The sequence below is a fragment of the Gallus gallus genome, chromosome 9 (genome assembly GCF_016699485.2).
Source record: "Gallus gallus isolate bGalGal1 chromosome 9, bGalGal1.mat.broiler.GRCg7b, whole genome shotgun sequence".
NCBI classification, from domain to species: domain Eukaryota; kingdom Metazoa; phylum Chordata; class Aves; order Galliformes; family Phasianidae; genus Gallus; species Gallus gallus.
The window spans coordinates 19,408,056-19,418,561 of NC_052540.1; the positions used below are offsets into that span (position 1 = coordinate 19,408,056).

General features: G+C 51.2%; 1 protein-coding gene across 1 annotated transcript; it reads left to right on the forward strand.

Moving 5' to 3' along the window:
• Positions 1 to 256: 256 nt before the first annotated feature.
• Positions 257 to 8,839, forward strand: SLC2A2 (solute carrier family 2 member 2). The gene is made up of 11 exons (NM_207178.2): positions 257 to 359; positions 727 to 822; positions 924 to 1,201; positions 1,920 to 2,044; positions 2,778 to 2,893; positions 3,469 to 3,631; positions 3,770 to 3,957; positions 4,411 to 4,515; positions 6,025 to 6,126; positions 6,442 to 6,645; positions 6,827 to 8,839. Exons 1-11 carry the CDS (start codon positions 327 to 329, stop codon positions 7,016 to 7,018), a joined length of 1,602 nt encoding a protein of 533 aa, NP_997061.2. The 5' UTR covers positions 257 to 326; the 3' UTR covers positions 7,019 to 8,839.
• Positions 8,840 to 10,506: the final 1,667 nt, after the last annotated feature.

Sequence of the window (10,506 nt, forward strand, 5' to 3'; positions counted from 1 at the left end):
AATGCAGAAGCCAGCACAGGTGCTGAACTCCTGCGTGCGGCTGCATCCCCTGCTCCCTAGCGTGGCACAGTGCCATAGGACAGCCCAAACTCAGTCGACCACTGCACTGCCCACATCCCCTCTCTGCCCTCAGAGAGTCCCCGTTCTTCTATTCGTCCCCCCCAAAATGCATGGGTTGGGTCTGAGCTGAGAGCTGCCGGCAGGACGGGTTTCTCATTAACTCCAGAGGTGATATAGTCCCATCTCCTGCAGCACAGACACTTCTGCTGCTCCTGGTGTCCCTTCTGCAGAAAGCAGGAGCAGCTCAGCACGGTGTCGGGAGGAGGATGGACGGGAAAAGCAAAATGCAGGCGGAGAAGGTAACTGCTGGTGGTGGTGGGCAATGGGGTTTGGAGGGAGAGCAGCACCCAGGGTTGGTGGTTGCTGCATGCCAACACTGCGACCAGCAAAATTACTCCTCTTAATTCACTGCTCTGTGATGTCTGTGTACAGAGCTGGGGCAGAGGGGTCGGGGGGCTATTTTTTAAGATCTTTGTCACCTCAGAGGATAATTTCAACTGTGGTGGAGTGAAAAAAGTACTCTCACCAGCACTGCTGAAAGCCAGCAGCTTGGTGTGTCCTCCCAGCTGCACTGAGGGGTGCTGCTGGGGCACTGCGGGGCATGGGTCTGTCCCAGGGCTGCGTCCTTCCCAGCTGGGGCTGAGGCTGTGCTCTGCTCCCTCCCAGCACCTCACAGGAACGTTGGTCCTCTCCGTCTTCACCGCGGTGCTGGGCTTCTTCCAGTACGGTTACAGCCTGGGTGTCATCAACGCCCCGCAGAAGGTACGTGCCCAGCGGGGTCCTGGGGAGGAAAATCCCCACAGCAGAGCCCGAGGGTGGCTGTAGCTCTGAGCTGATGGCATTTTCCTCTTTGCCTGCTGCAGGTGATAGAAGCACACTATGGGCGCATGCTGGGTGCCATCCCCATGGTGAGGCACGCCACCAACACCTCCAGGGACAATGCTACAATCACTGTCACCATCCCAGGCACAGAGGCATGGGGCAGCTCCGAGGGGACGCTCGCACCCTCAGCTGGCTTTGAGGACCCCACTGTGTCCCCTCACATCCTCACCATGTATTGGTCCCTCTCCGTCTCCATGTTTGCTGTTGGAGGCATGGTCTCCTCCTTCACCGTGGGCTGGATCGGCGACCGGCTGGGGAGGTGAGCAGCTGCCTCTGGCTCCAATTGAGCAAAAGGCATCGCCCAACCCAAACTGTCACTGCACACTCGCTATAAGTCTCTTCTTTGTGCTCTAAACAATTGAGGTTTTCAGCATAATTTAGTTGGGCAGATCTCCGTGGGGTTGGAGGGCTGGGAGGGACCAGATTCGTTTCCCCCGGTATTTACGGCTTTACGCAGAGCCCGGAGCTGCAATTCAGCACCTGCCCTCCCCGCTCCCATGCGCTCTCCAGGCATGTGAGTCCCCGTCCTCCAACTCCTCTCCATGGATTTCAAATTCATAGGAGCATAGAATCATTAAGGTCAGAGAAGACCTATGAGGATCTTCAAGTCCAGACGTAGTACATTGCATTAGCACAGTGTAAGCCTTTACGCCTGAATTTTCTCCAAAAGGTTCTTCTTTCTTGTAGAAATACCATTTGTGTCATTTTGCCTAATTCAACAACAACAACAAAAAAATATCAGACCTCCAAAACAGTGCTCCAAACATCACAGAGGTCTGGCTTATTAAAATCCTAAATTACAGATGGGGTGTTTTATTTCAGTGCTCAGCCCTCAACCAAGAAGCCACTGAGCAACCCTTACAGACACTCCAGTCCCATCCTTTCCATGACAAAAAAGAGGGCATTTCAGCAGCATTTGCCATCTGCTGTAAGCCCTGGTTTCCCTGCACCCCGCTGATATTTCTGCTGCCCTGCAGGGTGAAAGCCATGCTGGTGGTCAATGTCCTCTCCATCGCTGGCAACCTCCTCATGGGGCTGGCCAAGATGGGGCCATCACACATCCTCATCATCGCTGGGCGGGCGATCACGGGGCTGTACTGCGGTGAGTGCCAGCGGGGCGGGTGCTGTGACAGTGAAGGTTACTCAATTTCTGCAATATTTAATTGTTTTTAGCTCGTAACGGGTTTCTCCTCCATGCTCATTCTTCTCAATCCAGGATCTTCTGCAGGGGTATTGGGGTCAGCTCCATCATAAAGTCAATTATGCTAGAAGGGAGCTGGACCCTCCTCCTGGGCAGTGCCTCAGACTTCAGGCGCAGTCTTGGTGGTGACTGTCCCACATGTGTGCTGTTAGTTGTGCTGTGTAACAGGTTCCCAAGACAACAGCACTATCTACACCCAGACTGCAGATAGTACAGCAGTACACTGCAGGCAGTGAGGAAAAGATAGCAGGCAGATAATGTAGAATTACATTGGAATTAGCTTAGAAATACCATATGTTATTGCTGTTACTGGTGCGCTCTGATGAGTCAAGGAAAGCCTGAAGAAAGCTCTTTGCTCTGTGATAACTGCTCCATGCTGGGCTGTGTCTGTGCATGTGCACCTGAGCAGCCCTGCAAGGCACTGGGCTGGATGGAATGTGGGGTGTGGGTATGGGATATGTGATATGTGGTGTGGGATGCGGGGTGTGGGATGGAGGATGTAGGGTGCTGGATGCGGTATATGAAATGACAGATGCAGGATGCTGGATGTGGGATTCAGGCTCCATCCTCCTTTCCAGTTTGGGGAAAGGTGTCTGCTGCTCTCAGAGGGGTGATGCTCATGTGCTCTGTGCAGGGCTCTCCTCCGGCCTCGTGCCCATGTATGTGAGTGAGGTCTCTCCCACTGCCCTCCGAGGAGCGCTGGGGACGCTGCACCAGCTGGCTATCGTCACAGGCATCCTCATCAGCCAGGTACGAAGGGAAAGCCACAGAACCAGGGAGAGCATGACAGATATCAGGGGATACATGGGGAAACCTTAGAGAAATTCTTCACATTCCATTCCAAAACTGAAGGAGGATTTGCCCTAATGGGGTTAAACTCCAGCCCTGGGTCAGAGGTGTGAAACATCCCAAGGTCTTCTGACCACCCATGTGAGATTTTGGTAGAGATCTGGTCAGAGCCAGACTGGATGATGAGCATGAGATACTCACTATCTAAACAGGGCTCTGTCAGAGGGGTAGGGAGCAGGGAGTGCTGTGCACTGTGTTGGGTGTCCCCCCAAGTGACAGACTGGCACATCCATGTACTGCAACCGACACATCCAGAAAATGATGTAACCATGAGTTCACCTCATGTGATGTAGCCAAAAGACTGCATCTTCTTGCTCTTTCCTGAAAAAAAAAAAAAAAAGAATGGGAAAAAGGTGGCAAGGTCCTGCTTGTTGTGCTGGGGTTACAAAAACACTGCAAATAGTGCAAAGAAAAATGCTGCCCACGCATCATTTGGAAATCTCTGACTGCTTTCCAACATGCCTCCACAATTGCAGGTCCTGGGTCTGGACTTCCTCCTTGGCAACGACGAGCTGTGGCCGCTGCTGCTCGGGCTGTCCGGGGTGGCTGCTCTGCTGCAGTTCTTCCTGCTGCTGCTGTGCCCCGAGAGCCCCCGCTATCTCTACATCAAGCTGGGGAAGGTGGAGGAGGCCAAAAAGAGTAAGAGAAATTCTGGGTTCACCTGGCTGTTCTTACACCACCAGTAGTGTTACCTACTAGTGTACCTCCATTTTGGCCAGGCAGAGTTTCCTCGTTAATCTGATACAATAAAAAAAAAATGTTGTACTTTCTCTTAAGGTTTGAAGAGGCTCAGAGGAAACTGTGACCCGATGAAAGAGATTGCTGAGATGGAGAAGGAAAAGCAAGAAGCTGCGAGTGAAAAGAGAGTGTCCATCGGGCAGCTGTTCAGCTCCTCCAAGTACCGGCAGGCGGTGATCGTGGCACTGATGGTTCAGATATCGCAGCAGTTCTCAGGCATCAATGCGGTGAGACTCCCAAAAATGTTACAGAAATCCACACTGTCCTCCTGTCCTTCACTTCCACAAGGCAGAAACTGCCTTATTCTTTGAGAGAAGGGAGACATCTCAATATAACAATATCCAAGAAGCTCTTCAAACCTCAGTCCTATCACAGTATTTGTTTCCAACGTGCAGTGCTGGCAGTCCAACTTTGGAGATTAAACATGGGGCTGCACGGAGAACTTTCAAAAGTGAAAATGCAATATTTCAGGAGGGAAATTTAAATAGGATCTTTAACTCCCTTGGGTTCTTTTGAAAGGTTCGGCTTTAATTACTATAATAAATACTTAAAAAGTTGAAAGATTAATCACAATTAAATAACTTCAAAGGTCAGCCAAGCAGGAGAAATCCTTCCTTCAAGAGAACAGAAGGTTACAGCAGCCCTGTTACCTAATCCTTCATCCTACTGCATTTTGATAGATCTTTTACTACTCTACAAACATTTTCGAGAGAGCCGGTGTTGGACAACCAGTTTATGCAACCATTGGCGTTGGAGTGGTGAACACAGTCTTCACGGTTATCTCCGTAAGTAAATATTTCTGCCCTAGATTCCCAAAATGAGAGAGCTGAGATTTGATTTTGAAACTCAACTTTATGCTGGAGCTGGGGGTCATGGTTCTGCAGAGCTGCTTGTGCATCCTTCCCTGGGCACCCCCTCCTCTGGAAAGTCCTTGCTGTCAGACAGCAGTGCTCAGTGCCTTCTGAGTGACAGCTGCATCACCTTGCTTAGGGAAGCTCAGGTAGATCAGCACTGACCCCAGCCAAAAGTTACCTTTGAGACTGTGATTCCATAGGTCCAATCTGCCCCAGGGGCAGACAGCTCACAAATTCCTTATCTTCGGTTCTTTCAGATTTTCCTCTGCATGCACACAGTGCCTGCATGATCGCTATCCAAAGGCTACTCCATAGCAATAAATGAACAGTGCACTTTTCCTCCTCAGATCTATGCATTGCTCTGCAGCAATAAAGGGGTGGTTCCAGCTTCCCCAGCCTCTCCATCCGTGACTCTCTCATTAATCCAATTCTAATCAGGAGACTTTTTTTTTTTTTTTTTTTTTATGTGGTTATTACTATAAGAAGAGCAGGAAATGCCAAGCATGACCACCTCCCTCATATCTTTGGAGCGCATTAGGGAGTGAAGGACTTTTGTCCACAAGGAAGCGGGACTAGACGCAATGCAGAAATACGGGTCTTAGTCCATCCTATGGGGGTAGGAGGCCTTGGGGTGAAATTTCCTTAGAGAAAGTCCACTGCAGGTCCCGTGCAGAGGAGAAGCCACGAGTGTTCATTGTGAAACGAGGCACAGAGGCTGTGCCACTGGAGGAGGTCTGCCTCCAGCTCAGATGGTCTCCTGTAGTCCCACATCTACCCTGGGGATGTTTGCTCTCTTGGCCATCAACACTTAAAGAGTTACCCACAACTGTCAATGAATGACAGACCCTGACTAAAAGGCAGAATAACGGACAGACAGACCGATCTTGGCAAAGGGAGAGAGGAGGCGGAGGCTCTGCAGCTCCATGAGTCAGTAGGATGACCTGTCTCCAGAATAGAGACCATCTCCTGGAAGTGCAAATCACTGGCCGTAATTACAGAAAAAGGAGATATCTGAGGTTGAGTGAATGGCCACAAGCATCCTTTAAAGTGGAAGGGAAGAAACAGGCAGCCTCAGAGGCTGATGTAGGGTATCTTAAAGCAAGTCATGTTTGTTGCCATCTGGAGCTACCTCCATCTCCTTGTTGGGTGAAGCGGTTGGTACAGATACAAATGTCAAAAGCTGGGTGAGATGACCAGAGTCCAAAAAGTTGAGTGTTGTGGCTACCAGCTAAGCAGAAGGAATCTGGGAACTGCCAGGGAAGAACTTCTGACTCCAGTTGCCACACAGGCAAGCTGCAGTGGTCTCGACCACATGAGCTAAAAGAGTAGGTGTGAGATGTGAGGTGCGGTGGTGGTAATGAGCTGTTTGCTGCGAACAGACCTGATTGACCCTTGTAAGAGCAGGGATGCTAGGGACTGATCATGCATGTGTTTCTGCAGGTCTTCCTGGTGGAGAAGGCAGGCAGGCGCTCGCTGTTCCTGGCTGGTCTGATGGGCATGTTAATCAGTGCTGTGGCCATGACGGTTGGACTTGTGCTCCTGGTAAGGCTTCATCTCCACTTTTTCTCTGTATTTTGCAAATGAGAAGAGATAGCATTCCTCAAGGTGAAAGCTTTGCATGTTCATCTTCATCTCATACTGGTTTGGAAAATACTTGTCCCTACAAGGGACAAAATGGCAATTGCTGGAGCTGTTTTTTGTCATGTAGCGCCTGGGGACATTGCACTCTTTGTGTCCTGCATGTGCAGCCCCTACTTGTCTGAATAACGAGTGATTTCCGAAAAAGAAACTTAATTAATTAGCAGTAATCAATGAGAATCGTGTCAAAACCTTAATACCAAGTGCATCCTCTTGCAGAGCCAGTTCGCCTGGATGAGTTATGTCAGCATGGTCGCCATCTTCCTCTTCGTTATATTCTTCGAAGTTGGGCCTGGGCCCATCCCCTGGTTCATTGTAGCTGAGCTGTTCAGCCAAGGCCCACGTCCTGCCGCCATCGCCGTTGCCGGCTTCTGCAACTGGGCCTGCAACTTCATTGTGGGGATGTGCTTCCAGTACATCGCGGTAAGAAACCTCCCTAAAACAGTACCAACATGAGGCGGGTGAGGTCCCCAAAGCAGAATAGCAGGACGTGCACACGTCCCCCAAGGGGACATCTTGGATCTCCAAGGCTATGCAGGCAGGGGTGATGATACGCCATGCTGTGGTCTGATGGCTGTGCCCTGCTCTCATTGCCCCACTGCAGGATCTGTGCGGACCGTATGTGTTCGTTGTCTTCGCCGTCCTCCTCCTGGTCTTCTTCCTGTTTGCATACCTCAAAGTACCCGAGACGAAGGGGAAGTCATTTGAGGAGATCGCAGCTGCATTCCGCCGCAAGAAGCTCCCAGCCAAATCCATGACAGAGCTGGAAGACCTGCGTGGCGGCGAGGAGGCATAGGCATGGCCACACACACACAGGAAGGAGGGATGCAGAAGGAAACGTTAGGCAAAAGTCTCATCTCACAAACACCTTGCAGGTGCCAGCCCATGAGGACACATCAACTGCGGGACTTCTGAGCGCTGCCTGCACCATCCAGCCACAGGTGCCAAGCTGGCATTTTGCTCTGAAACTGCTGGTACAGCTGAGCTGCAGGAAGAGCCAAGGAAAGAATGGGAGTAATATCGTACATGTGTGCCTCTGTGTCCCGCTGCACTGTGGCAGGATGATCTTACTAGCTGGCAAAGCGTTATATGAAACAGGAGCATCACTCAGCTGGAACGAAGGAAAAAGGGGTTGGGTGATGCTGAAACCTCATGCTTTCACCTCTTCTTCTCATGCTTGCTGCCTCTTCCTGCTGAGTGATCCGATGCCTTGAGAAAACATCTGCTAGTGCAGCTGTGTTAGCAGCACACCACACAGATCACAGATCCACAAAATGGTTTGGGTTGGAAGGGACCATAACGTCCATCCAGTCCCATAGGCAGGGATACCTCCCATTGGATCAGGTTTAAAGCCCCATCCAACCTGGCCTTGAACGCCTCCGGAGATGGAGCATCCACAGCTTCTCGGGCAGCCTGTGCCAGGGCCTCATCACCAGGTGGAGTCTCACAAGAGCAGAGGGGGCGCTCACCTCCCTTGTCCTGCTGGTCACACTTCTTTTGATGCAGCCCAGGGTACAGTTGACTTTCTGAGCTATAAGTGCACATCGCCAGCTCATAGTCACGCTTTTTTCATCCAGCCAAGTGTTTTCCCTCAGGGCTGCCCTCCATTCAGTCATTACCCAGGCTGTATTCATGCCTGGGATTGCCCTGAGCCAGGCACAGGACCTTGCATTTGGTCTTGTTGAACCTTATGAGGTTTGCATGTGCCCACCTCTCAAGCCTGTCCAGCATTTTTCAGTGTTTTTCAGAGAAACTAAGAAACACTGTCTGGGTTGATATGTGTGGCTGCAGACTATTTCTCTCCTCTTTCTTGGTAGGAAGCTGTTCCTGTTTTCTCTCTCCCACTGCCAGGTCGCCTCCCCTCGCTGCCCTCTGTCTTTTTGTACAGTGCTTTTATCAACTGTAACAATTAATGATTTTATTACTTGAGCTTTTAAGGTTTGTATATTCCTTGCTGTGAAACAAGGCTTTCTAGCAAGCTTCTCAGGATAGAGACCCACTATTTATTTAGGAAGACACATCAGTGCTGCTCACAGTGAGCTCACAGCGACGACAACCACTGCGGTGGCTGAGATGGGGATGTTCATGCTCCCTTCTTTGGGCCTGAACTTCCTTCCCATGCAGACTTTGCAAATTTTTGGCTCTTTCCAAGCGGCTGGAAGTGCAGGAACAAGGTTCACCAGGACCAGCATTGGGCCCACATGTTCAGTGGAGAAGATTTCACCATTCCCTGGAATGCCTGCAATAACAGCAATGTTATCTCTGTCTGCTACATAAAGGTGACCACGAACAACATCTGCAGCGTGTGTTGTGCTGTTGTCTCTTCCCCTCTGTACATCTCAGACACCGGTCCACCTCCAGATGGAAGGGACTTCTTCCAGCAGGGCACATTTGCTCTGTGGGTGGCATTTGCTGTGCAGCTGCAAAACATCTCTGCTGGCATGCAGCTGAGCTTCGTGCAGATGCCTGAGCAGCATCAGTCAGTGGCGCTTTCAGGAGGGACTGCATTCAAAATGAATAACGCGGCAGTGAGGTATCATTTGTTCAGCAACACACGGAGCCAGGCAGCCTTTGTTTTCCTCTGTGTTACCAAATAAATGACAACTAAAAGCCTGAATTGCTGGTTGTAATGTAGCACATGCATCAGTTTAACAAAGCACGCTGCCATCGGTGTATTCCTGAACTTCACCGTGGGTTCAGAGCCATTTGGGCAATACGACTGTTAAAATGATTAATAGCAGAAAGATATCTGCCCCTTGTGTGCTTTTCCACAGCCTGTTGCCAGCACAGTGGGACTCCTGAGAGCTAACGGGTTGCTCCCCTTGCTTGGTCACTGCTGAGTTGAGCCTTTGCGCTTTTTACTAGTATTCTTTTACCTGCATCATCCCCTACAGATGACATACTGCTTATCCTGGAATGTTTCCAATTGATTCTGCTAGGGGCTGCTGTGGGGAAGGCTGCAGGGAGAGGATGGCAGGGCTGGGAGCTGCGCGGTGCTTCGGCAACCCCTGCCCTCACCGTGCTGCTGGGAGGGATGGAGCTGACACGCCGGGCTGAGCTATCACAGTGTACTTTTACCGAGCATGGGGATGCAGCAAAGGGTCACAAGGGTTGGTCAGATCTGCAGGTACGTTTACGTCTGCCTTGTCCCATCAGGCTGGCAATTAGCACGTTATCTGCTCTCGTCACACGCCAGTTCCAGCTGAAACTTGTTCTTACATGACACAGCTTGTTCAATCATTATTTTTATCTGCGTTACAGTTTTGTTAAGTTGCTAATCATTAAGGTTTAAAAGACCGAGTCATACTTATTAGCTAAATGGTCGTTGCACTTTAGTTAACATGCAAAATATGTCCCCGTACCGCGGTTAGCTAATAACGCAATATAATTAATAGCCCCTGAGAAAGCATCTTGTCAGCAAGAGCTTCGACGGTGTTCTCCTAATGTAATGAGCTGACAGCCATTAAGACTTTGCTGTTGTGTCAGATAAATGGCGCGCAGTATCTAGGTTCCCACACTCCAGGAGTAATCTCAAAATTAGTTTGACTTTCCTAATCCAATAAACTCGGGACATTTGGCTCCATTAACACCTTCCACGCTCATTTATCACCCATTCTTCTGCCTCGCTTCAACTTGTTTTCCATCGCGGAGAAGAGGTGCCCTCCCTCTCCCGACTCAAACAGCTGATGAGGACGGAGCTGAAGCGCCGCACGCGCGGGGACCAACGCCGCAGGGTCTGACGGTGCTCTGTGTCCTTATCGTCCACCGAAACCCACAGGGGCCGAGGACTTGCAAGGCAGGGCAGCAGCTCGGGGGCCAGAAGCAAGGCTCCCCGCGGGGCACGCGTTCTGCCATTCGCGTGGCATCAGCATGGGAGGAGTGAACAGCGGAGTTGCAACGGGAAAGCCCTCCTCCCGGTGCGAGTTCCAGCTGGTTCCAGCTGGCTCAGCGTCCGTGGCGCTGTCGCAAAGCTTGCTTCATACCCGCAGTGTGTGCCCAGGGTGGTTCTGACAGCGGGGCACACACCTCGCCCAGTCACATCTGGGCAGCCAGGCAGAGCACACGAGTCGAGAGCGACCGGGAAGCGGGGAGAGGCAGCGCGGAGGGAGCTGAAAGCATCGCGGGACACGCAGCCCCCAGTCGTTGTAGGGACATCCCACAGTGCCGTTCTCAAACACGGGACGAGCCTCTGCGTGGCAGCGCTCGAGCAGCGCGTGGAGCACAGCGCGGTGCCCACGGGAAGGTCACAGCAAAGGCTTTTCCGTCCGGTTCAGGCTGCACAGA

What these genes read in the sequence shown, in the direction of transcription:
- SLC2A2 (NM_207178.2), top strand. Translation starts at nt 327, where the DNA reads ATGGACGGGAAAAGCAAAATGCAGGCGGAGAAG. An exon ending in TCATCAACGCCCCGCAGAAG is followed by an intron (nt 823 to 923) that starts GTACGTGCCCAG and finishes TGCCTGCTGCAG; the next exon opens with GTGATAGAAGCACACTATGG. An exon ending in CGGTTGGACTTGTGCTCCTG is followed by an intron (nt 6,127 to 6,441) that starts GTAAGGCTTCAT and finishes ATCCTCTTGCAG; the next exon opens with AGCCAGTTCGCCTGGATGAG.